Genomic DNA, 27,561 nt, shown 5'->3' with positions numbered 1-27,561 from the left:
ACCACATACTCTGTCTACGAAGAAAGATGAGCAAAATGCTTACACATTGTGTAAACAATGTCATCGACTGATACTTACATTTTTAACGAGAGACTATAAACCAACCAACAATCAAAAGAGCACTTCCTCCCTAACCCCTCTCAAGGTGATAAGGCCGATAACAGTGGTTGTTAATTAAACAACAAACTATTGTGACCAATATGTGATGTTTGTTTGTTAAACAACAACATATGATGGCCATTAAGCACTGTATTAATAAACAAGCTGGTGTGGCCTACAAATAGTGTTTGTTAATTAAACAGTCTCACACATGCTTAGACTTAGTGCGTTCGCCTCCAGGTGTATGTGAATATTAAAATAAAGTAAAGGAAAAAAAATAACCACCAGTGTGACAATCACTAGGACAGTCGTGAGAAGATAACCACTCCAGCCTCTCAGATACAAATACGTCTGCAGATGACTAATGCCAAACTGTTTATATAGCAGATCACGTATAATTCTACTGAAAATGTGAGAAGTGTACATAATAGACTATATGTGTCTGAAAATAAAATTAAATACACTGACAAATTTAAACAGTTTATGAAACGAGAAGACTTTGCAATACCTGATTTAAATAATTGTTTGCATTTCACAGCCTTCTATTTTCATTTTTTAAAATTAAAAAAATGCCTTCAAAAATAGTTTTCAATACTTCAGTCTTTTCTGGCCTTAATAATGATTTTAAAGTAATAATTACAGGCCTGCTAAACACTGATTAACTACGAACGCTTTGAAACGAACGGTCTCCATTGACCACCCCACTCTACAAAACAAATCCAGGAGCTGGCATTGTCCTCGGTGAGGCGACAGCCTCGCTATGAGCTACATTTCATGCGACTGTCGCCCATTGTTGCCAGCGTTGTGGATGCTGTCGTATTATCGTGGCCGGATGGCCCAGCCGGCGTTCTGTTTCACGCAAGTGTAATGCACAAGTGCTGGCCACCCATCAATCTCTATTCCGCCACGCTATCGCGGATCCCCAGGGACCGGCCGTCCAGTGTCGCCATTTCTGCTCGGCCAAATCTGGAAGCTCACACCCTGCTTCCAAACAACAGACTTGCCCTCGACTCCTGCGGCAAAATCCGCCCGGAAACTCCCTACAAATACCTCGCGGAGGAAGGGACAGAGCAGCGGTAAAGAGACCCACTTTAAAACGTTGGTCGTGCATGCAGTGATCAGTAATGATAAGTAATTTTTAAGTGATCAATGGTGTTTTGTCGTTAATTAGACGCACAGACAAAGGGAGGCAGCAGCTAACACATGCTTTTACTGTAAATACCATTAGCTCACAATACATCGTGCGACAAAGGGGCGCCAACTCCCGGTGTGGAGTATCCTCCCTTTGAGACGTGACGCCATAATTAAGCTGGCATCGATCACGAGGCTGTAGTCACTCTTTCCCCTCTGATCCCGCACCGACCGCCAAGGCACCATCCCTCACCTTCCCTCACCTTCCGGACGCTAGGTTTGTGTTAAAAGTCGCGATTCTGTGAGAAATGTGCTCCTACCATGGAAGTGTGTGATATCTTCACTGGGGTGGACTTGTCTACCCGTCATTGTCCAGACCTACCCGTTCTTCGGTGACGTTCACATTTTTATTTTTAACGACTAAATGACTCCACTGGATTTAGAGTTTCTGACTCATTAGTTTCCTGTTTCAACCTCCGAGCATCAACGGTATCAGATGAATCCCCCGACAGACTGGAGACGAAGCAGAAGAAGAGCTTGTTTCATGAGGTGTGTGGTAGGCAATAAATTCTCGAGAATCCAACTTTATATCCCACTTGGGCAGGAAGTGTTTTCAAAGTTTCTGTCTGCACACTAGACACCTGAGTGTCGTGTCTGTCCGGAGCCCTGTCTGGAAGCACCGAGAGAAGCGACTTACCAAAGTGGTGGGAGGCTACTCGTGCCGTGAGTGTCAGGTCCAGTCAACCGTCGGGTGAGATGAGATCAGCAGACGAGTGGGACTGTAAGAAGCGGAGATTGAGATGAGATCTCAGACATGTAGGACTGTAGGAAACGGAGACTGGCCTCTTTGCGACAAACGTTTCCGTCCCATCCTCAGTCAGGGGAAACAAACCTTTGAAGTGAAGAGGGTCAAGCAGCGAGACAGGAGTCACGTGTCCAACTGACGTCACAAATGTGTCTCACAGTTGATTACTGGTGAAAGACATGAAAATAAGTTGATGAAGAAAGAAAACAAAAATGAGTTATACAAATTTGGCAAACCGTTATTCTGGAAGTGAAGGAACATTATTTTCTCTTCTCTCAATTTTTTTAAATGTAAATGTGAAAATTCTTTAAAACTCATGTCTTGAGATTCCGTGGTCAAAGACTTCTCCACATTGCAAGTGCGCAAAATAAACACCGTGTGGTACTTATGCAGTAAGTCAGCGTGAACACTTAACGAGAACCCTAAGGTCAGAAGCATCACCAAGACTACGATCTCAGTTTCTCAGCCGTTACAGTGTGACCTTTAAAAGTTCATCCTGTTGACGCACTTCGAGAAAAGAACCGATAGTCTCCGGGTTCACCCAGGACAAGCGAGTTTTCAGTGATGAAACCTCTTCCATTTTTTTTTTCATTGAACCTTCGCCTTTGGTGTGATCATTATGTGCAGTCCTTCTTTCGCTTCTTTCGCTTATCGTCTTCGTCGTAAACATCTTTTCTTCCTTAAAGTATTTGACAATAATAAACAAACATTTTGACCGCAGTGCTGAGAGCCGTACCTGCGGGCACACGAACTGGCTGCAGGGTCTAACAAAGAAAACAACACAATTTGTCTCCCCCATCATGAAACAAAAGGGCAGACACGCAGACAGAAGCCAGAACTAGTAGCTTGCAGTCAATATTCCAGTCTGTCTGTTCAAAGCTTAAGCAAAGCTTTTCAGTGATTTGCATGCCAGCATGATTGATATTTCTGCGACACTGCTACCTTTTGCAATCGTTAAAAAAGATTGTAGAGACCCTGACTGATACAGCCTACCTAGTCCAGCCGTGTGACATCAGTCACTGAGTTTATTCGGCAATTCGATCTCTGCTGGTGTCTGTGGGAGTTGTTCAATGATACTTTCGTCGCTGATGAGTGTAGATGTCAGTCCTGACTTTGTTGTGGAGGGAATGTGATCCACACTGCAGCATCGTCTGAACGGGGGAGGCAAGGGCAGAGAACCAAGAACTGATCAGTCATTAAATAAGTAAATATATATGGTTTAAAATAATTTCTTTCTTTTTATATGGTTGCAACTTTGTCAAGTTCGTCTTTAACAATATCGTCTGCAGTATGTGTGTGTTTCACGGTCGTAACTGGCTGTGGGAGCCGACAACCTGCTTCCATGCGAGTGGTTTATCAGAATTTCTGACTATTTCATCCTCCACTTCCGCCTGAAAAAAAATGGTGTTGTTGTTAGATCAACAACTCTCTCTCTCACTCACACACACATGGCCCCGCCCACCGCCATGTATACAAGGCGAAGTCTGACCGGTCACCTACTTTACTCCTTGATCATACTGTGTCCTTACTGATGGTGTCACGTGATCATACTGATAGTCCTTACTGATGGTGTCACATGATCATACTGATAGTCCTTACAATCTGATATTGTGACACATCGCCATTGCCAGTCTCAGCTGAGACTCGCCGTGGATCAGACGAGGGGCAGGCAACTGGTGTAAGGCTTGTTTAAGGAGTGCGACTCGTGGACCAATGTCCTGGTGAGCGTCATTTAACCAGACAACAGGCAGATTCCGTCACGTGCACGGCAGACCGCACGGGACCCACTCAGCTCTCACCATCCACCGTCACCTTGAGACAAGACTTGACATTCGACCCGCCAGGTCCCTTGTGTGACGGGGTATTGAGCGTGCTCTCCCTTCTCATGCGCGCGTACGCACGCACACTCTCACGCACACACGCACGCACTCACGCACGCACACACGCATACAGACACGCACACAGTTGCAAAATTCCATCAGTGGAGACAGGCAGTGGTGTCAGGACTGTAGGTCCCATCTGCAGGTTCTCCCTCCTCTCCGGCATTGCTAAGATTTCAGGGACAGCTGTATGAGGGGCATGATGACAGCTGTATGAAGGTAAAGATGGACAGCTGTGAGGGTCATGATGACAGCTGTATGAAGGACACGAGGGACAGCTGTGAGGGTCTTGATGTGTGAGGGACAAGAGGGAAGTACCCCTTACAGTTCACAGCCGAGCAGGGTTAGGGTGCAGGGTCTCATTCTATCACATCGTCACGTGCTCATCTTTCTCACAAGACAGATCTTTTACATTTGTTTAGAAACTGAAACAGAGAATAATTTAAACACCAGACACTGAGAAAACAAGAGAAGAAATCCATTGGGCCTTGCTAGAAGGTACGACTATTTTCCAAAACCGACACATTTTTTGGCAATGTCATATGACTTTGATTATGCTTACGTCAGATGACCCCCAGGGCTCGTTTTCCATTGGTCCCTTGCTTGCTGGAGAAGCAGGTGAAAGTTGTCACATCATTTTCTTCCCAATGAACACGTGGTCTTGTGAAAAATGCACAGAGGTAATTAAGAACATTTTTGTGTCTACATAACTGCATCTCTTTCCCCTGCAACCATCTGCAAGAGAGGGCGCTGTCGTGATTTATCATCAGGCTATCAGTCTCAGTCTCACCATGTCAACAGCCGCCGAGGTTTTTAAGATCAAGCTGCGGACACTCACTATTGCTCGAAGTTGGTGTCAAGATAATAATATTGAGGCTGAAGCCGAGCTGGGAAGATGGAGACTTAACACAGAACTCTCTGGAAACACCTGACACCTGCAGTGTTGATAGGATTGTCACAACTGACAGTAGTGTCATCAGTAGTGCCACAGAGTATTGGCAGTGGCACTGGCAGTGGTAGGGGCATTAAAACACCGTTAAAGGACTCATGGGATGCAATTTTGTTTAAATGTTTATTTACCAAATATAGACGAATATCCATTTTTCCATTCTGGAGTGCCTCATGGCAATAAACATCAACAAGCTCAGACGTAAACAACAACACAGGCTAGTTTAGGATACGTTTACTGGGGATGTACATTGGGTCTATCGTCTGGTCACACTTTTGACCTCTGACCGTTCATAATGATGTTTGTAGCGAGAATGAAAAAAAAAAAGGTTTGAGGGAAGATATCTCGCACTGAGTTTTACCCAATCAGCAGAAAAAAGCGTTGACCCCACTTATCCCTAAAAATGCATTTTAGTGACAACACTAGCATCATGCTACTATCATCTTAAATCTCTCCCTCCCTTTTATGACCACGACTATGTCTCCGCCATCAGAGGACCAACAGAAACGAAGAGCGTTACATTTCAAATCATGGAGGTCCGTTGGCAATTGTCGCGATTAATAACGTCTGCAAGAGAAGCAGGAGTGCTGGTGGTGCTAATGGTATAAAGCTGCTGCAGCAACATTTATCAGAATGGAAATGGAGGAGATCAACAGAGCGGTTCGCTAAGAGCCAGAAGGTAGAGTTAGCGGCCTTGCCGCAAAATTCCGCGGCGGCGCTGTAGGCGCACTGAGTCAGCGTGCCGATGGATTGAACGCTTGTCCCAGATCGATGCCGGAGGGGACAGCAGCGTCCCGGGCCGCGGGGTCCAAATGAAGATGTATGGTGCGGGCCCACTTCCGGCCGGGGGCGACGCCTGGAGGCAAGTTGCGAGCCCAGCTTACACCGGCTGTCGACAGACCCGCAGCGCCTGTCCTGCTGACAGACCGAGCGTCTGTCCTGGGGGAAGATCCGGTGCCAGTCCTGTTGACAGACCCAACGTCTGTCCTGTTGCAAGATCCAGTGTCGGTGCTGCTTGCAGACTGAGTGTAAAATAACCAAGCGCTTGTTCAGTTGACAGTTCAGCTTTTGTAGGAAGACTCAGCATCTGTCGTGTTGAACTTCTCATTAGAAGTCGCCTTAAGTAGACATACATTCTCTGTTCCTCCCTTCCATCCCTACTCTTCTCCATCACTCAGTTTCTGTGTTTGATGGCAGTCTTAGGTCAGCTGTCGTTACACTTCTGTGGGTTTGTTATTTGAAAGACACTTCATCCCAAGCTGGCCTGCTCACTTCTTTCCTTACATCAATCCATTCATGCTACACCATGTTAGCACAATTAGAAATGTTGCGTTACTTTGATTGTTGATGTTGTTATGATTGTGACATCAGCCGCCATTCATCACTGTTACAATGTCACCTGCCAGTTGGATGGGTTCGTGTGAGAGGTACTCACTCTATGTGTGGTTTGAAGTATTTATCAGTTCTAGATATTTGTAATTTAGTTTGTTGTCTGCAATGGGTTTTATATTACAGTTTGTTTAAAAATCTCAGGTTGCTATGGAAATCAGTTGTGTTAATCACACTGTTATAATGCAGACGGAAATAACACAGGGGTCAACTGTGGTCACACGGCACATTTCCAGCCCCTCGCGTTATGAGACTGGAACCCGCCTAACGTCCAACAATGATGACGTCTACACCCTCGCGCGACCTTCCACTCCTCACATTACGTAATGACGGACCTCATATTACGTAATAATGTCTGCATGCGTTATGATCCAGCCTCCCCCTCCCCATGTCCAGTACCGTGACGTCAGACCCCCAGTCACGTGACAATCAACTGTTACATCCCTGACGACTGGCAGGGGCTTACAGGACTGTTTCCTGGTTTGTGTTTGTGTAAACTGTCGAGTGTTGTTTGTCATCACGTGCAGGAGGAAGGGCGCGATGCCGGGGCTGCCAGGCCTCACTGTGATGCTGTTGTGACCCTGTAGTCGCCTACTTCTGGGAGTTCTTTTCTCAAACTGACAATCCTAACGCTATTCTTTTTATATTCATTTCGCTTTTTTTTACAAATTGACCTGACGCTGTTAATTTCTTTCCAGCTATTTCGACAAATTGGCAGCTCGACCACGCCCTCTGCCTCCTTCAACCCCTTCCCCTCACCCCCACTTTCTCCTACCCAACCCCCAAACTGTCTCCCACTCCCACGTGGACAGTCTTTAAAAATAAACAGTCTGGCGACACGAAAGTTTTGTGAGATGGGAGGGAGGTGTTTGTGAGTTGGATGGCTCGACCACACAAGTAGCTTCACGTCTGATGCTGATGGTGCGACGATAACAAAGTGACGATCGTCAGCGAGGAAGATGACGAGTTTTTCCTGACTCCAAACCCGGCGACTTTGAGAGTTCACACGTTCGTCACTCCCAACCGAGTTTAATCCAAGACAGCGAGAGAGCTTTTCATAGTTTTGAGTGTTATCGGACTTGTTATCGGCGGTGTTATCGCCGCAGTGTGATCGCTGAGCGGAGGCAGGTTGCTGGTTCCCTGTGAGCTATCGCGGCGACGCGGGCTGTGTCTCTGTCCGGACGCCATCAGGATCCCAGAGCGTCAGGCGGCGTCAGGCGGCGCTGGTGTGGCCGGCTATCGACTGGGTCAGGACCTGTCCCTCCCGCCCCTCCCGCTGCAGGACCGGAGAGGAGGTCCTACGCACGGGCTCCGAAAGTCGATAGCTGTCGCAAGCCCCCGCCATCCCTCCCGGGTGTGCAATCGCCCTCCATCATCCACCCCACCTCGCACCCTCTCTCTCTCTCCCGTCTCTCTTGTTGCCATCGTCTTCCCGACAACCTTCACGCCACCCTGCTGTCTCGCGCTCTCCCTTTCTCTTCTTTCTCTCCTCGCGCACGCTCGTGTGTGTGAGTGAAAGTGTGAGTGTGTGTGTGCGCGCGTTCGTGTCCTGTCTCCGTGTCTCCTACTCTGTCATTGTCGTCTCGCTGTCTCCCTGTCGCAGCCATTGTCACCTCCACCCGTCTTCCCTAAAGAACATAAATAATATTTTTCCACCCCTCCCCCAAACAGGACAGTGTACTAACGACATGTCGGTTTGACAAGATTGAATAACTGGTGTCATGGTAGATAATTCTAACAGCGTACAGTACAAACTATGGCAACATACAAAGTATAGTCTTATAGTATAATAATACAGCCTTACAGTATATAATGTATACAGCATACCGTGTATAATGTACATTCTAACAGTATACCGTATAAAACCATTAAAATGTACATTTTGGCAATTTAACAGCAAACACTTGAGGAGACCATCTTTCTCTCTGTTCTTTTCCCATTTATTTTTGAAGTTTAAATCCAAATTTTATTTTTTCATGTTATTTCGCAGACCAGCATTTTAATTTATTTTCAAAACGAGTCATTCGATAAATGTCTTGTTCTACACGTGACCTAATACGACAAGTTAATCAGCTTACTTCTAAGCTTCTCGGGAAATGTCTGTTGAAGGTAGACATACTGAAAGGAAAAATAACTTTTGCTTCTTCCAATTTTTTTAATGAGTTATTCGTTTTCGCAGGACATACGCATGGCCTACTTCCCCCACCCCCCGAAAAAGACATTTACTTTAGTTGTGAAATGCACTTTTGTATATTTATGTACATTAGTGTACTCCTGTTTTGACCTCCTGACCCTCACCTTGATGTGACTGTACCCAAGAGAACTCAATGTCTTGACCAGATGTCGTGGTACCCGAGTGTACTTCTGTCTTGACCCGATTGTTCTGGCTAATCGTCCTTCGCTCTTGTCATTTTACTGTCACTCCTTCTCCTGGGACTGGACCCCCCACCTCACCTCTCTCTCTCCCTCCAACAACTCCCGCCATCTTGCAGCACCTGCGTCACAGCTACACGAGTAGCCAGCGGACCCCTACAGCTGCTCGTCCTCTTGTCTGGCACCGGCGTCTCGGGCGACCTCCAGGTCATCGATTGTGGTCACATGCAGACGAGTTGTCCGATGGGTTCCAGTCTCCTACTTCTCCTACACTGACACGTCACAAGTCCCATCTACGTGGTTGGTATCACCCTCGATGGTCGGCGCGGGACCCTCAACATCCCAGTGCCACCAGCCATCCATGTTACCTCGGAAAGAACATTGATACTTCGCTCGTCGCCCTGAAGACGTCCTGCAAGAAGGAACAGACGTAGACAGACGTAGACAGACGCAGTTCTTCGCTTTAACGTGATTCACGTATCACGTAGTTTTCAATCCAAAGTCATGGGGACCCCTAGAGAAGACCGAAAGAATAATAAGAAACGAAGAGTATGTGGATAGGACTTGATGTTTGAGAATCTCTCCCCCGAATCCAGCGAGCTGAGTGAACAATATTTTGTCAGTTACCTCAGAATAATCACGGATCTGAGTCTTAGTTTAAAATATATATGTGGATATATAAACACGTGTACACATAGGCATGTTTACAATTTATCGTTTTCTCTTCACTTAAGCGGCGGATGTTGCTACCCATTGCAACACGATGCCAGCTTAACACGCACCATCAACAATATCTTTGAAAAATAGTGTTAAACAATTAACAATAACTATATTTGGAAAAAGATCCTTGAGTTAGCATAAACCATTTGTTTAAAAGGACGTGTTAGCACTAACAACATGTTTTAAAAAGACTCCTGAGTTAGCCATCTGACGACTGGCGCTTTAACTGACAGATGTCTTCGGAGTTCTTGAGACCGGAAGCCGGCACGTGGTGCGCGCAGCTGGTGAGGGTGGAAGTGGGGGGGCTGATCGATAGCGGGGACAGCCAGCTCCTCCACTGGGTGTGTAGCAGATCCCTCCGCACTCAGCCGTCTCACCCTGTCCCACAAGCAGCCGTCCCACATCCCTACCCCCCCCCCCCAAACCTCCAGTCTTTGACATTTCCACAGCTGGCTGGGTGAGCTTGGTGTGTCTACAGGAGACTATAACAGCCTGGGGTTGGGGAGCGTAGTGGGGCATCGCTTCGTGTTGCAGGGAGTCCTCTTACTTCTGGAAATAATGGTTTGAGGTGTTCTAGCTCCGTCACCAAGTTCCTTTTGTTTCTTTGTTCATGTTGCTCGACTTTCGCTTCATTTTTCACTCTCTCTGTTTGTCAGCATCTTTCATGACCTCCTTTCTTCTAGTTATGTAATTATAGTAGAAGTAATAAAAATAATAGTAATGATACCACTTAACTGCCTCTATGGGTGAGTTCATGTCAATTATAGGACACACAAACACACACACAAACACTAAAATTATCCAAACGTACTACACATCTGTCCAGTCGCCCAAGTCACATTTGTTCCGAGTGTCTCCCTGTACCTCTGTATTACAAACACGTGATGGCTGTAGTAATAACTTTTCTCCCTAATACCAAACGGTGTACCTCTGCTCTGTGACCAGACATGTCGTTGGTCGAGGAGACCCTGATCTTACATCGGACTAGCAATGCTCCTGTACCCCGTCCTCGCCCCAGCAGCAAAAGCTCCAACGTCAGGCGAAGTCGTTAAGCAATGGAGGAGGAAGCACCGAGCAGGCAGAAGAGAAATGGATGGGGTGTGGGATGTGGAAGCTGGGGTGGTGGTGGTGGTGGTGGTGGTGGTTGGGGAGGAGACATGGTGACAGGCGAGAAGGCGGGACGTCCCGCCATCGATCTGAGAGCGCCCTCTGAGAGCCGGTGGCCGCAGCCCGCGTCACAACAGCATCCGGGCCCCAACTTTACTTGTGCCGCCCAGCCTCATACACGAGCCGCCAGCAGTTGGGCGTGAAGCTTGAGAAATCACTTTAGCACCTGCTGGTGACGTGTGAGTGATGGAAATATCGCTCAGTAATGGAAACCCACATGCCGGTACTGGCTCGAGAGAAGACAGAAATGCAAACTTCTCTCGCCATCACATTAGTAGCAACAGTTCTCCGAGGTGAAGTCTTGCTTACGTAACCCACCTACCACCGCCATTGCTTTTTTTCTCTCCTGTCTTCTCTTCGGACACTCCAAGTGCGTAACAACAGTGTACTTAGGCATGAATTACTTTTGTGTGTACTTTAGTACAAGAGCCAGCTAGCCTAACCTGTCTGTTTAAAAAAATGGAAACAAATGAGCGCCATTATAGGAACTGGATTACTGAGCCAAGAAAATCTTTCTTTCACACTTCCCTAGCTACAGTAAGCAGGTATTTACTGTCCATTGCTGCAAAAGACACGTTTTTTATGAGATATTAACTGTTCGTGTTTATACTTGTTTGTTCAGCCATTGTGAGTTAAAATTTGGCGATGTGTTTGGTGGGAAAGACTGGTCAGCTGGGGAAAAGTTGGTTCTTGAACCAGCTCAGAATATGGTTTTATATCAAAGTGCATAGTATCTTCACCAAGCTCGACATCCACACACACCGCTGAATGTCACGCAACTCCTCTCCCCTCCAAACAAACAAACAAACACACAGACATAAAGCAGCGCCTCAGCCTCCAGACATGGCGGGGTCAGGGTCAGATACAAGGAGCGGGTCGGTCCCCCCAGTCCCCCCAGTCCCCATCGATTCTTCACCCGAAGTCCCGTTTAGAGAAGAGGCACATGGCGGCACTCGGCTCCTCATCTGCTGAAATAATAGTGCTGCTTGTGCTCCATGCGCAAGGTCTGTCAACGTGGAGGTACAAGGGAAACGGTGACGTCACGTGGTTTGTACCTGAAGTGGGCCAACTGTGGGCCCTGGCCTGGCCCACCTTACACGTCAGTCCAGAGCTTCGTCCTCCGCACCACGAGTTGGGTCTTAGCGTGCAGTCTAGTGTGGTCAGTTAGTGCGTGTGTCTGTCTGTCCAGCAGGGAAGAGACACGTCACGCCGCACCAAGTAGCCTTATAACCTTTCCACGTCTTTTCTTGTCGCACCTGCTGCGGATTTTCAGGTGGGCAGCTTCAGTCACCCCCGAAACTACCTCAAAGGTCACAGACGACCTCAAGTGTTAGCTTAAAGTTGTAACGATATATATTAGGAAACTGATTTGTTACTTTAAAAAAAAATGTCCTTTATTCACAAGTACACTACAACTTATTCTCTTTTGTGCCTGAGGTGCACAAACTAAATATAGGCATTTGTCTACATCTTGTGAACACAAAGTACACGTGTCATTGGTTTGTCTCTTATATACTCCTACTACAAGAGATGATGGTTTGTCAGGAGGCGATGATGGTTTCACAGTTCTGGATTTTTTTTCTTTACCTTAACCAGGTGAGAAGGTGTGTCTTTCAGACTCCGGTATCCAAATCTCTGGCGGGTACGTGCTGCCACCCACACCCGTCCTGGGTCACTTCCGTTTCCAGGGACCGGGTGCGTGGTCTTTTTGTAACGTGTCAGTTTGCAATTGTATGGCTGCCCAGGTGGTATCATTGTCGTTGTTGTCACAGGAACACCATCTTGCAACCACAATCCGGCTGCTTGCACTTAGATGCACGCCGTGGTCTTATTGAAGTCACTGATCAGAACAAACGAGATAAGCGAGAGGTCGAGAGGTCGAGAGGTCTGTACGGAGGGAAAACCGAGGACTTTGGGAGGGAGGCAGGAAGGCGGTGGCGCTGTTGTGTAGATGCCTCTGGTCTCGGGTAACTTGGGTGTCCATCCTCCTGGGAGCACGCTGCGCTGCGTTTGTGGGCAGCGTTGCGTAACTCTGTTCATCAACAACCGACAATGACTCATCGATTATGTCCCCTGGTCCTGGTAGTCGCTGTCTGCGTACACAGTCCATTGTTGGTGGGGGAGAAACGAGCTGAAAAACAACAGTTAAGAGGAGAGACTGGATCTCAAAATATTATAGATAGCTGACAATAGGGTCTGTCTTGAAAACAAAACAGTAGTTAAAGTTGCCAGTGTCATTTAAAGCTTGGCTGTTTGACTGCTTAGGTAAAGGTAAAGGTCTATAGCCTTTATTTCTTCTCATGTTACTGAAGAAGTTGTTGTAAGAGACCCCACATGAAGTTAGAGTTCATCTCCTCTCCCTCTCATCCCCACCCCTCTGTACAGCCAGGTACCCCCTTCTGACAGCTGGGTCGATTAGGGGAAGATTGCTGCGCCTTACAAGCATCGAACCACTGCGCCTTCGGGTTCAAACATTCCAGCCACTCAACTAACTGCTTACCCTTTGGTACTTAGTGACTTTAGTCTAAACTGATCAGTGAATGGAAATGAGTTGTAGCTGTCAGAATACAGACGGGAGAAATCCCAACAGGAACAATCACTTTTCTTTAGTGTAGTTGATTGGCGAGATTTGAACTGTGAGTACAGGCAGGCAAACATGTTTCCTACACCACCAGCTCTTTAGGCGTCTGCAGATATGAGCAGTAGAGAGGTTATAAATTGTGAGTTTACTGAAGACTGTGGTCACTAGGCACCCAAGTGAAGAAAAGTGAATTTTCATGTTGGGATTAGGCCTGTCTGTATTCTGACAGCTGCAGCCCATCTCCATCCACTGACTGGCTTTGAATAATTCCTTGGTATATGGAAAAACTATTCAAGAAAAGTGAGTTTTATTTCTTTTAATATCCTAAGATTATTCTTTTCTTTCAGTCTGGTTGCTATGGTCACTGATAAATCTTCTCTGTTTAGAAGCAAACCATTGAAGGAAGCCAAGACTGAACTCTATGAAATTATTGGAGGCAGAACATTGAATTGTTTTACAAGAAAGTGCTTGTTCCCTTGCGATGATTTCACACTATGGGCGAGTCTAAAGGGTGAGATGATCGGAGTTCCCGATCCAAAATAAAAATACAAACCGAACCATGTCAACAGGAGAAGTGCGCGTGCTCCGAGACAAGATGTCAGCCATAACCCCACCTCTTGCAGCTTCGACTTTGGGTTGTACTTTATAGCGTCCATAACAACCAGTTAAATACGTCACTGGCTCTTCTAAAGTTGTTTTTTTTTTAAAAATTATTTGTTGAATAACTCCCTCCAATAGAAAATAGTTTTTGAGTTTTGTTGTTATTGTTCTACCTTTATTCAAACATTTATTGATTGTTATTATACTTGCGGCCGTTCTAGGCATCTAAGCGAGTTGTCCAAGGGAGAGAAGTCTCCGCTGAGCAAGGGGAAGCTCGGAAGAGTTGCTGGCTCTTTGAGCGCCTGCATTTCGTGATGTTAGCAGTGCGCAGTATCATCTGTCATCAAATCATGGAAATGGCGAGCTGGTAGCGACGCGGCCAGATCAGAGGAGATAACCAGCGATGGAGCCAAGATTTCCTCCAGCAGTCGCATCACTTCCTAACCTAGCTCCCAAGTCAGTGATCTCCCTTACTGTAGCAGAGTATGATGCTGCGCAGCTCACGCATCAGACGCGGCAAGTGAGCGGCCAGAAACGAGCTGAAGATCGGGGCCGTATGCATGGGAACGCAACTTGATGGCCATGACACTGCCCCAGCCCAGGGTCATCTCAGCGGCCGCATTCAATAGCCTGCTACCTGTCATCCTTCGGGCCAGACAGTCCCTGCACACCCCAGCAATGATGGATTTTTAAAAACTAATATCTAAAAATTGCCTTTAAAAATGACCAGTTGACATCATCATCGTCATCATCATCATTATTATTTGTAGATCTCAAAAACTTAACTTTAATTACATTCCTAATTATTAAGGATATCCAACACACCGAGTATTTAACTCATTTCGGTCTTCCACTTTGAACTTTGAACTGCGCTTTGAACTGCTGTCTAGTGTGAGGCACACCTCACCAGAGCTCAGTACAAAGAAAAAAGGGAAAGCAAAAGCTGGTGGTATATTAAGGTTACAAATATTCTTCTTGCAGATCGCAGAGACGTACAGCTTCCTTCCCCGTGAGGCGGTGACGCGGTTCCTGATGTCCTGCACCGACTGCCAAAAGCGGATGCATCTCTCGCTAGAGGGCAACAACAACACGGCAGCCGCAGCCAATCAAAATGAATCTCCCTCGCTTCCCGCCGAACCAGCATGTCACGTGACTGACGACCCACCCATCATCGATTTCAGTGTACCCATCACCCAGACGTACCTCAACCACATGCGCAACAAAGGCTACATGTCGGACTACTCCTGCCATGAAGAGGTTGGTAACTGGCCGCTGGCTACATGGAAATCAGCATGCACTTAATTACCTAATTAGTCTTTGTTGGCAGTGTCCTTGTGTTTGTCTAACACCATTTCAAAAATGTAAGAAGTAAACTCTTCAGTTTATTTTTTTTTTTGTTATTATTATTTTCGTCGCCTTCTGTTGTTTTTCATCTAACGATTGTCGGCCTTTTGCTACCTACCCCACTCCCCGTCTTCTTTCTTTGTCTGCTCGATCCTGTCCAGCAAGTAGTGCATTCGTGTGATTTGGCGTGTGTGGGTGTGTGGTAGGTGCGAGCGCATTTCAATTTTGTCTGACACGCATTCACACACACATGTACGTTTGAATGTTTCCAAAGTTGTGAACGCAGTCTGTGATGGTCCAAGAGCTGCAACTCTTGTTGTGCCTTTACTCCTTGTGGTAATCTCCCTTTCTGGATGATTCTGAGTATTCCAGTTCTGTTTGTGGGGAAAAAAAGTTTAACATAAAAATATTAATTATTATTTATCCTAATAAAAAAGTTGTTATAGTTTATTTGTATGTAATTGACATATGAAACGTATGAATCAAATTATTTCAGGAAGAATCTATAATGTGAGTTCATGTGTCCATGTTGTGTGTGCATACAAAATCAGGCGAAAGATTTATGCAACACAATCTTTGTGCTGACTGAAAACTTGATGGTATATCTAGCCGATGCTGTTCAACGTTAGTAATTAATGTTAGAGCTTAAATGCTTACTCTTTGGGGTGGGTAGTGTGTGTGTGTGGGGGGGGGAGGTGACCACGCTCCCCATGCCTATTTGACAAAGGCGTCATGTTGATCTTTCTTTCTTCAATGGCGATACACAAAATTCCACAAAAAAGTTCATTCTAGTTCTATAAAAAATAAGAACATTTCCTCATGTAGATTTTTCCAGACTTTGCTGACATTGCTATTCGAAGCAGAAAAGTGCGACACGCATACTATGGCGTCTCGTAAGGGAAACAAATCTGTCAGAAAAGCTACAGATTTTTTTTTTCTTAGGAGGAAGTTGCGTCCCCTTAACCTCAAGGCTTTGTCCGGCCTCACTCGCTGACCTCAGTGCTGGCTGTTTATGCTGGTAATGTATACATAAGTGTGGAAATAGATGGCCGCTGTTTCATTGTGATGAGAGAACATCACTGTTGTCGTCAGACGGCTACTGGCTTTTCTCACAGGCGTCATCAGCAAGCCTGACAGTTGTTCCTGAGTAGTCGAACTGTTTCGGTTGTCCATGCGCAGATTTGTCTAGATGTGCTTGTCTAGATAAATAAATAATCAGGGAGGCGAAGACTACGTTTGGCCTGTCACGACTGCCTGAGTGAGTCCTCAAAGAACTCAAGTCATAGGGCAGATTTGCTGCAGTGTGTTGTCGTGGAATGCACAAAACCCTCCTGGAGGAACTATTCACTCGTGCCTCGCTCTCTCCATCTCTCCGCTCCTGCTTTTGTTCCACGGTCGAGCGCCCTTGCCATCCATGTGTGCTTGGCCCTGCTTTGATCTGGCCGTGACGGAGATTGGGTTGGCCGTGAGAGAGGCTGGGTGGAGCCGGGTGGCTTGGTTCTCCCTTCCTCGCTTGGTACCTGGGCCTGTCCTGGAGTCCCCGGTGACGCGGCGGATGGCCGGGACGCACCTTAATCTTTCAGCAGTCATGGGCCGGCGGCTGCCGGGTGTGGGGGGTGCAGCGATAATAGAAATAATGGATTGACGGGTAATGGACTGCTCGAGGAATAGGGGGGAGGAGCACAGGCGGGGGAGTGGGTGTGTCCCGCACAGCAGCGGGCAGGAGCTTGTCTCGCTAGCGAGCGGCCAGTCAAACGGGCACTTGCTGTCTCGCTCCGTTATTCTCACTGCCACATTTTCTTGTCCAGCAAGGAATCTGCCAATGACGGGTAGAGAAACGGTCGACTGAAGACGGAGCACATCTACAAGAGCGCAATCAGCGGAATGGCGGTCGACGTGAGTGATGTATGTCCTCTTGGTGAGCCCCAGGACGAAACAGCGACACCTGGGGTCGTAGCTATGAAGCGAGGGTATGTTGTTTCTCTAGGCCTAGGGCAACATGGAGAATTCAAGGAATATTGTCTTGTTTTCGTAATTACAATGCTGTGCAGATACCCAGAGGGTATTTATGTTTCTTTACCCCAAAGCATTTTACTCACAATCTTGCTCCACGTGTACAACATCTGCGGGTCTGGACAACAAGAGCTTGTCCTTCATCCCCATGTTACCTCAGGACAACGACTTACCCTCGCTTCATAACTACGGTCACTAGTGAGGCTGCTGGTGACATCCGGCAGGAACATGTGGCTGACAGAATGGCACCTCGTGATTTCAGTGAGGTTCATTTTTATGTTAGGAGTGCCTTCTAGTGATGGTTTGTTGTAGCTCTCAAAAGGGTATGTCTCTTCAGGGTGCAATATCTGCTTGGCCGCCATTTCCCGAGACCACGACACACGAGTAGGACAAGATCAGAGAGCGACACTCATCGTGAAAGTAAAACTATTGACTGTTGTTGTTGTTTTTTTAGGGTTTGTTTTTCCAAGTCAGGACAGGTCATGGGTCTTGACAGTAACCTATGCACTGCCCCTAAGGACATGGAGTCGACTGTTTAATTTATTAGGAGGTCGTTGCTGCAGTTTTGTTTGACGCAAGGTTTTAACGATCTCTTGGCGAACTTCCTCTGTGTGTTGACTGATTTATGTAGCATCCTCGGCTATTGACTTCGGGAACAGACGTTCTGTGACCGGATGGCGAATATTTTTTACTTTCTCACTTCCGCCACGTGCAGACCATCTTTTAATTCCCCCATGGTATGGTGTTCTGTGAAAATACAGTAATTTGTTGAAGCGACTATAGTGCAGTGGGAAGTGAGTTTGTTAGCTTCGTGTACATGTATATGACAGCGTCGGGGCCTAGGTTCGGGTTAGTGTTAGCGTAAGGGTTTAGGGTTAGTGTTAGACTAAGGTTTAAACCAATTGGGTCTTGTTTTGAGACAGAACGGCTGAGTAGACTAGAGCGATCGTGGTCAAGATTTGACGAGGGTGTTCGTCTTTTCGCGCATGCGTTGATCAGGTCAGAAGAGAATATTTAGACGGGAGTAGGGAGGGAAGGGTCAGGTGAGTTCCTGGTCACACGTGTGTCACGTGGCACATAAAATAGGGTGTGGCAGGGGGAAGACAGGGGTCAGTGTCAGACGGCACAGCGGTGACATGTGTCATGACACATGATAGAATGTGCCAGAGGGTACAGAGGGGGGTCAGGGGGCACAGTGGCAGATGTGTCGCGGTGTGCGGTGTGGCGGGTGTGTCAGGTGGCATGATGCTAGTTGGAAGTCTGCCTGTCGCCATTGTCTCCCGGTGCCAGCGGGGGACGCTCTGCAGCCTTATCATCCGGGCTTCTTGCCGCCCACACTTGGTGCACGCGCGGGGTGAAACAAAGACACACACACTAACACACACACATCAGGAGAGGAATAGGGTCGATGCAAGGTGGACACTGCTACGGAACAGAAGCTTTACTGCCATCCACCAAGTGACGGGCTACGGGAAATTCGAGATGCGACTGTGTGTGTTAGCTATACATGTATGTATAAGATTGCGTTAGGGTTTGGGTTTTATGTTTTTATTTATTGATTTAATAATAGAATAAATAAGCGCATTTCCCCGTGCTGTATACGAAAGACTACACACGAAGCAACGGTTAACAACACAAGAAACAAGTGATCAGCAAAGGAATGACACCGTGAGAAACATTTATGATGTCTATGTGTCTGTATGTGTGTATGTCTATGTGTCTATATGCATGTATTACTTGTGTGCAAGACAAGTGCATGGCTGACGAGGGTTTTGGGGAGTAAGAGGTATTTATTACGGAAGGGTAGAGGACTGTTATAGTGCGCGAGGTCGCAGGTTGCCCCGGCACCATCATATTTCACCTCTCCCCCTCCCAGACAATAATCGCAGAACCTGGCTGTCAGAACTGTGGGGCGGACACTTTCCCCACCACCCCACCTCTAGCAATCAGAGTGACTGACTCGGAGGCAATGGGGGGGGGGGGCTGAAGTCGGCCAGGGACACAAGCCACAAAGGACCCTGCAGTCACCATATGCACGTGAGGGCAGACCAGGGTCACGTGGTCATGCACCCGCCACGCGCCGCGATCGATATGCCCATATTTGGCAGCCCCGCACACGCCCCAGGGGTTCGCCCCTGCGACAAGAAAACAGAATTATGGGGGCGAGCAAGGCCAGAGTGGCCAGGTTTGCCTCCCCTTGTGCTACCTCAGACCCCCGCGTTCCCAACCGTCTCCTTTCTCTCTCTCTCCCCTCTTCCTCCTCTCTCCGCCCTCCGCGACAAATGATCGGTTCCCTGGCTTTGCTTTTGGCTCTCCCTCACCCCCTCCCTCCCATCCCTTTCTCCGCCCCTCCCCCAGTCGTCTGCGTGGAAGGGAAGAGCGATGCGTCAGTGCTAATAGCTTGTCATTATCTCCCGCTTGCCGACAGCCGCCGGCCGCGCACTGGGCACCCTCTTACCGACACCCGTACAACCAGCCGTGGCCCGAGGGGAGGGGGATAAGGGACGCTTGTCCTCCAAGTCGCGTGGATGCACTTTCCTTACCCTGGCTCACGGACCTACATGTCACGTGGTGTCTCTGCTGCTCATCCGCGTGTTTACTGCCTCAGCATCTGAACGCCGATGTCGTGTGCTCTGGTTAATAGCTGTTACAGAATGCATCCTCCCGTTGTTTTAACCAAGGGTATTTAGGGCCATTATTCTTGACACCGATCAGGCCAGGACTATTGACTGTCCAGAGGTTTTTGACCCTTAAAATTGACATTGACCTCTTTATTAGCCAATAGGATTTCTGACCAGTATTCTTGACTCGCTGACCGACTTCATTTTTTTTTGTCCAACGGCCTCACCCACATCTTCTGATTCGGTCCAGTCATTGATGCCACAGTGTCTCTCTCTCACACACACAGATGTGGATGCAGGCAAAGATCTGCGAGGTAGTGGCAGTAGTCTGGCTCAACCTTTCTAACCTGTTGGTGTCTCGATACTTCAAAGGCATCTTTCTTCTGGTGATGACTAATATTTCCCTCCAGGTCACCTCCCTTGGATCCTTGTTTAATTACCGCCCTTCGCAGGATGACGTAGCAGTTCCTTCTTCCTGGAGTTTTGGGACTTGTCACACACAGACCTTTGTGCTGCGTGACCTCACGGGGTCAGGAGAGTTGTGTCGTCCTTCTCGCGCTCTGTCTCTGTCTCTCACTCGCTTGCTTCCTCTCCAGTCGCGGCGTCTGAGCTCAGTCAACACGGTGGCTGCGGCTGCTGGTGGTGGTGATGAGACTGTCCTTGCTCTTGGGGTTGCCGACACGAAAGATAAAAGTCAGCGAGGAGGACGGCTGCTCTTCCTGACCCTGTTGTGACAGGCGCTGCTGGTGTCTGCAGCCTCCGCGTGGTGGCCACCGGGCTTTGGCCCACTTGGTCATCAGGGGTCAGGGTCACTGGGTGGCGGGGTGGACTTGCACGTCTGACAGACTGTGCGATCACTGGGATCGAACAAATAATTCTTAACACATTTTGCTGTTTCACACCAACACCGCCTTGACTGCCTCATAGGTAAAATCTATTAACTGATGGAATATTTACACCGATGAAATTTAAATCCCTGCTGCAGGAGTCCTTTCTCATTAAATTTTCTGTAAGTGTCTAGCGCATCTGTGTAGCGCCTGGACCATCACTGAAAACACCTGACCCACCTGTAACATGACATCACTTTAAATTACCTGACAACTGTAATATCACAGTGCACGGCCTGTAAACACACAAAAAGCACCCGGAGCACCTGCAAACTATCGTACCTAGAACTGTTCATAATGCAGACAATCATCGGACCAGCTGCGATTGCGTGTTGATCATGAAACTTGAGAAATGGAGCTTGGGTGATGCTAATTGACGCCCGGTACCCGTGTAGACCTTTCAAAATACCTTCGTGTGTCGTGAACTGCAGTCTGACAATAATTGGAAGATGCTGTGACGGGGTGTTACCGCTAGTCACACCTTGTAGGCCGCTGCATGAATACGTTTGCTGTAAAGTCGTTTTACAGCCCTCGCCTGCACGTGCACTTCACACGCACGCGTGCAGCCACAGCAACAGCACACTGCCTCCCTCATCTTGTTGTGATGCTACCCCGACATGAAAACAGTCACTACCCTTTCCACCCCATGTAGGCACCACTTATCGCGACCTGTTGATGTAGTCACGACTTGTGAACACTAAAACTGCCATCAGTCACGACTGTGAACGCTTAAACTACCATCAGTGACGACTGTGAACACTAAAACTGCCATCAGTCACGACTGTGAACGCTTAAACTACCATCAGTCACGACTGTGAACACTAAAACTGCCATCAGTCACGACTGTGAACACTAATGCGGATCTCAATCGTGTCACACAGACATCAACCACTAAATCTCAACTCATTGATAACAGGGTCGTCGTCAATGTTCGCATTCATATCAAGCTGTGTCGCGTATCCTGTTTGTCTTTACCAGCACGTGCGCGCATATACACGCACGCACACACACACAAACACGCACACATACACAAAGACACGGCGCACGCACGCGCATACATACACACAGGTGGGCGCCCCTAGTGAGGGCTGACAGTGCAGTGTGGTGGTCAGCAGGCGCCAGGGGGGGGGGAGTGAGGGGGAGGGGAGAAGCCCTCAGTAATAAAGTCCCTCATGTTTTATTCATCTCTGTCATTACCAGCCATACGTGCTGCTGACGCCGTTAGCCGAACATCACCAGCAAGATCAAGGTCAAGGAAAGCAGTCGTCACCACGAACATCGCCACTGTCATTATCGTCATCTGCTGTTTGTCCTGTTCGTCTTATCGACGATGCGCTAGCGACAACTTTTCTTCAAAACGAAAAAAAAATTGCGGGCTAGACAGTTTTTTTTCTTAACTACGCATCGCGACCGCTGATTCATGTCATCTTGTCAGCTGTGGGCAGCTGCGGGCTACTGTGGGAGGGGCTCTAGGCTTGCTATGTGGGCCACCTGTGTGGGAAGCTGTGGGCTGGCTATGTGGGCCACCGGTGTGGGCAGCTGCAGGCTGGCTATGTGGGCCATCTGTGTGGACAGCTGTGGGAGCTACTCTAGCCTGGTTATGTGGGCCACCTGTGTGGGCAATAGCGGAAAGTAGCCAACGCTGTGCAGCAGACCCCTCGACGGGAGTGGAGGTGTGTGTTGGGAGGAGAGGGAGAGGGAGGAATAGGGACTTTTGTTCAGGAAGCTGGCGCGTGTTGGGTACTCTTCTGCCAGGACAACGTGGAGCAGGAATAGATTAAGCCTGGGGTAGGGGTGAGCCGCGGTCAAGGTTTCATAACGCCCAGAAATCAAAGAGCAAAACCCAAATGGACGCGTGCACGTGTGTGTATGTGTGTGTGCGCGCGTGAATCTCTCTCTCTCTGCCTCCTGACGAAGAGGGCAGTCCCTACCCCCTGTCCACAAACCTTTCAAGCTCAGGCGCCCATCATCGATCCGGGAACTCCTTCGGTTTCCCTCCTCTGACCCCCTTCCTCAGTGAGCTTGCTGGGGTTCCCGGCATCCCCCTCCCACACTAGTCAGGCAGCAGGCGGGGTTCTTTGGGGTGGAGGTGGGGTGGGGATGCTCCAGCCACTGGTGGGAGTGTGTGTCTGTGCAGTACTGGCCACTCCGAGTCACGGCAGGTACGTGGAGATGAGAGAGTCTGGGCACAGGACGGGTGGATCCCACGTTTTCTTTCCCACCCGTCTGCGGGGATCAGTCTCGATCCGGACCTCCCCTCTTCCCCTTGTCATACCGGGTGGCGGGTGCACGTCGGGGGCCTGCATGGGTGAAGAGATGAACAAAGGTAGCGGTGAACACGCTGACCCCGGGTTGGGAAGCAGATGTTAAGGACGGGCACGTGGTCGTTAATCTGTAGGGCGATGACGTCAAGCGGGGGTCGTCACCTTTACACGTGAACCCTCCGTGTGTCTCAAGACGTGCACTACACGTATGCTGTGTAGACTGTACTGTGTGGTGTGTTCTGCAAAGTGTTCTTTCTGTGTTAAGGATGAGTCAAATTCGCCGAAATCTCCTCACGTGCACACGATTAAACACGTGCAAGACAAACGTGTGTTTATGTTTTGTTTGCAGGCTAATGTGAAAGTTACTATACGTGTGTATCAAACTGATGTAGCATCATCTGGAAACACATGCAGACTCGTGTAAAGTACTAGTTATACACACTGACATGTGTAACATATTGGTTCCAACGCAAGTTTAAACTAGAAATAATCCAGAGCATTTCAATGTTTACATCGAACTCGCGAAGAATTCAGTCCAAACACACTCGTGATCAGCAAGATGCGAGGATTCGCTGCATGCGGTTCGCTCGTGTTTGTGACATGACTCAGCACCTACAGTCGTAGTTTGTACATACAATAGCGGCGAACACAATACTGTATATTGTCAGACGATCCTCAGCTGCGATACACAAGACCGGCCTACCTGTCACATCACGTGACCCCGCGTGCCTTGTCACACGAGGTCCAGCAACCTTGTGAGAAATGTTTTCCCGTCAACCTAGGGACGAGATGCGACCCCAAGTCATTCCAAATTTCTCCGATTTTTCAAGCCTCAAAAAAACCAATCCCACTTACCCTTCCCCATCAATACAGGCCCGAACTCCCTCCCTTGTGTGACAGAGGGGTGTAGGAGTTGCGGGGGGATTGTTGGCGGGTGTCTAAACATCTTCACACGAACCCACGAGTACCCTAATGTCATTCCCACCTGGTGTTGTCCTAATGTTTCACCACCACACTGGTTGTCCTGATGTTTCATATCCACACTCCATATTGGTGGCTTGAGTGCCGACACTAAAAAAACTAAAAAACAAAAATAATAAAAAACAAAAACACCGCCACCGATTTCACCTCCAGCAGCGGGCCTCGCCACCCTCTCGCAGCAAAACCCACCGGAATCCATCCGGGCCTGTTTTCACTCCCACTCCCCCCCTCTTCCACACCCTTCCTTTCTCCTCCATCCCCCCCTTTTCCTCCAGCCTCCCGACTGCTGATCAATTCGGCAAGCCAGGCGCGGGCTGTGCTGGGTCCTGGGCGCACACCACGGCACACCACGGGCTGACGACGGGCCTGGTGTACACACTGTACCTGCACCTCTATCGACCGTCAACGGGCACGCGACACCAGGTGGGGGCACCGTACCTACAGGCTGCTGCTACCTGCACGTGCGCCAGTGGTGTTTGCCAGTTTACCTGTGTAGGTCGCTCGTTCTTTCCCCCAACCCCTCCCTCGCCCTCGTCCTCACCTCCACCGTCTCGGCCTCCTACAAAAGCGCTGCCGCGGAACCCCCGCACCGAGTCTGCTCCCTCTCTCTCTCCATCGCCGGCTCTTCCTCCGCAGCACCCACACGTGGGTGTGACAGGCCCGCGATGTTTAGTTCCTCCGTGACACGAACGGGGCGTCACCAAGGCAACTGGGGACACTAGCTATACGCACACGTGCCACCAGCCTGTCACCGCCAGGCCATTTTGGACACCTGCTGGTGCGAGGGGAGACCTGAGTGTTGCCACACCGACGACTGGTACGTAGTAGATGCCCAGCCTCTCACCGCGAGCGAACGTTTGTACCCGGACAGCCTGCGTGTGGAGCGGATTCCATTCGTCTACCCGACTTTATTCCTGTGTCTGACCCCTTCCGGTCTGGAATCTCACGTGACACTTTACGTTTTGCCGAACCTTCAGATCCGCGGGTTCGAAGCTTGAAGCACTTACAAGCTTTTCAACATGAAACGTCGCGCCATTGACAGGAGTAGCACGTGACCTGACCCTACCCCAAGCCCTGACCACGTGATTGCCCGACCCCGGACAAGCGTTCACCACGGGACTGCCTGACCCCCTGACCAGCATCAATCACGTGGTGGCCCGTCGGTGGAGGACGAGCGTGAGATTATCGAGACTGGTGTCTGACACAGAAGTCTGCGAAACATCCGCCACCCGCTCGTTTGGGAGAATACAGGGAGGAGAGCAAGTCAGCTTTTGTCAACTGTAACAACAACGTAAACAACAACAATGCCCCGAAAAACAAACAAATCCCACAAGGGACAAACGGCTATCAACGGCAAGGATAATGGAAAGACAACAACAGCAGCAACTTCAACAACTACGACTACTGACAAAGCTGAAGCCACCAAGGTAGTCTTGGCTTTTTTTAGATTCTGACGTACCCGCTGTATTTACGGGTGCTCTCTGTGTGCGGGTGTCTGGGTGTGTATGAGAGACTATGCGTGTGTGTGTGGGTGGGGTGGCTGGGTGGGTGGGACAGAGAGAGAGATGTTACTGATTCCTTACTACCTCGATCTTGGTGTGTGCAATACTTTGTAACATGTCATCTGTTTCTCACGAGGGTTTGTCACGGTTCACCACCCATTCCGCTCTCTAGACTTACTCTCCATCTGTGGGCGAGGTAATGTTCACTTGTCACCAGTGTTCACACGTGGCCGGTAGCACCTGGGTGGTCCCGCTTCTGCTTGTTGCTGATGGTGGAGGGCTGACCTGCATCCTTGACCACAAGCTGAACCTTTGTGTATAGACAGGCATCTGTACAAGTAAACAAGTACAGGATAACTTTTATTTTTAAAAAAACTTTTTTTGAGCACAAAGCAGCTCGATCGTTTTCGTCATGGAGAGCAGTATATGAACACTGGCTTTCATGCCGCCATATTGGGATACCCACACCCGCTGTTATCAGCAAACCGTTGGTCTTGGTGTGCCAAGCGCGTGTGTGACGTGTACTTCGGGGTGCGGGCGGGTGCATGATGAGATTGCGGGGTGTTATGTTGTCTGCTCGTGCGTGTGTTGTTTATAAATATAGAAGTGATTAAGAAATATTTCACTCTTGTAGTCTGTGACCCTAGTCGTTCAAGTTTGTTTTCCAGTGAATGCCTCCACAACATTTGTGTTTTCATTGCGCGTGTCTATGTACATGTTTTGTGCACACGTGTACGCACACGCGTGGCAGGGATGTGGACGTGTGTGTGGTCGTGTGTGTGGACGCCTGCACGGGGGTGTCTGTGTGTCTGAAGGTCTCTACCAGGAGCCTGATGGTTTCTAGATGTAAATGCTCTCTGCAGTGCAGACGCCTTGCGCTGAATATTCAAAAGATGGTCAAATGTGCACGACCTTAGCAATGGCAGCTAACACCACCTCGACCTCAGCGCTAAAACAGTTTAATGGGCGGAAGGATAGCGAGTGCAGCTTAGTCGTGACGTCAGAGACCACGTGCAGGGGCTGTGACGTCAGTCTTGATTCTGTGCCCAGCCGCACACGGTGCACTCTGGCTGATGTGTCTCCGGTTATTGGTGGGTGTCGACAGAAAAGTCTGTCGTCTGCTACACCAAGAACTGATGGTGACCACGTGTCATCTTGCCCTCACGTGACACTAGACTCATGTCACTAGGTGGTCGTTATGACACCCACAGTGTAGGTGTGAGTTCCAGCCTGACGCCCACAGTAAACATTGTCTCTGTGAGCCCTGACGTCCCGTCATATAGTCCACAGACCTGACGCCCAGAAATACCTACCTGGCCGTGACGTCATGCCACTAGCAGGTGTGGCGGGCTCACTGACTCTAGCCTGATGGTCACGGTCATGCCAGCGGTTGTACAGTCGCTAACAGCTGCAGCTACAACATCACGTCAGACATGAGCGCTGGATGCTGACACCCGGCCATTGTGCACCCGGTCCCTGGGCGTCCCCCGTGTCCCCCTCCCTACTGATGGGATATGACCTCATAAATAAATTAAATAATCAAGTGATTACTTCATCTACATTTTGCAGAATCTTTTAATCTTTCGGGTAGTCGGGTGTGGTGTGTACATGGTGGTTTCTTTTCGGCCGTTACTCGTCTGCTTTTGGTTTCTTCTCTTTTCTCTGTCTTCGTTACATGTACATACGTGTGTTGAGAGAGAGAGACGGGTGGGGAGGGAACAGGAGGGCGAGGGAGGGAGAGATCACAGGAGCACGTGCTATACGGCGGGGGACAGTAACAACCCGCACCAGCAGCTCCTCCTTGCAGACTGAGGGATGTGCAGCAGGGCGGGCAGGGAACCAGTGATGAATGGCCGGCCTCATGGCAGGCGACTGTTGTCTGTGCGTGGCATCCCCCGCCTGCCGCTCGTCACGACGCACACACAGACACGTGAACACGCGCGGACAGACGAACGTACGAGCACACCAATGTGCTGCATCGGGTAGACAGCGTGTGAGGAGAGCGTGTGTTGGGGTTGTTTGCTGCCTCACCGTAAACAATTGTCCGTTTGAAGGCGTTGCAGGTGACTATGCGCTCTTGTGGCGGACCGCTAGCATCTGTGGAGACTGTGTGGAGTGTGTGTGACTGTGGGGACACTGGGACACTCCTGGAGAAGACTAAGGGATAATATTCGCGGGTCATATTGGGACAGCACCCCTGATACAATGGGGTACATGGGGTAGCACCGCCACTAGGTCCGTGGGTTCAGTCGTGG

At 48.9% G+C, this 27,561-nt stretch overlaps 1 protein-coding gene across 1 annotated transcript in view; it reads left to right on the top strand.

The window, feature by feature from the left end:
* LOC112573513 (nucleolar protein 4-like) overlaps positions 1–27,561 on the top strand; it is a 142,184-nt gene that overhangs the window by 48,092 nt on the left and 66,531 nt on the right. Inside the window, exon 3 of the mRNA XM_025253962.1 lies at positions 14,676–14,951. Within this exon, the coding sequence (XP_025109747.1) occupies positions 14,676–14,951 (276 nt within the window). The remainder of the gene's footprint in view (positions 1–14,675; positions 14,952–27,561) is intronic.

Source organism: Pomacea canaliculata, linkage group LG10 (assembly GCF_003073045.1).
Source record: "Pomacea canaliculata isolate SZHN2017 linkage group LG10, ASM307304v1, whole genome shotgun sequence".
Lineage (NCBI taxonomy): Eukaryota > Metazoa > Mollusca > Gastropoda > Architaenioglossa > Ampullariidae > Pomacea > Pomacea canaliculata.
Note: the sequence above shows the minus strand (reverse complement) of the source record. Positions and strands in the feature narration are given on the sequence as shown.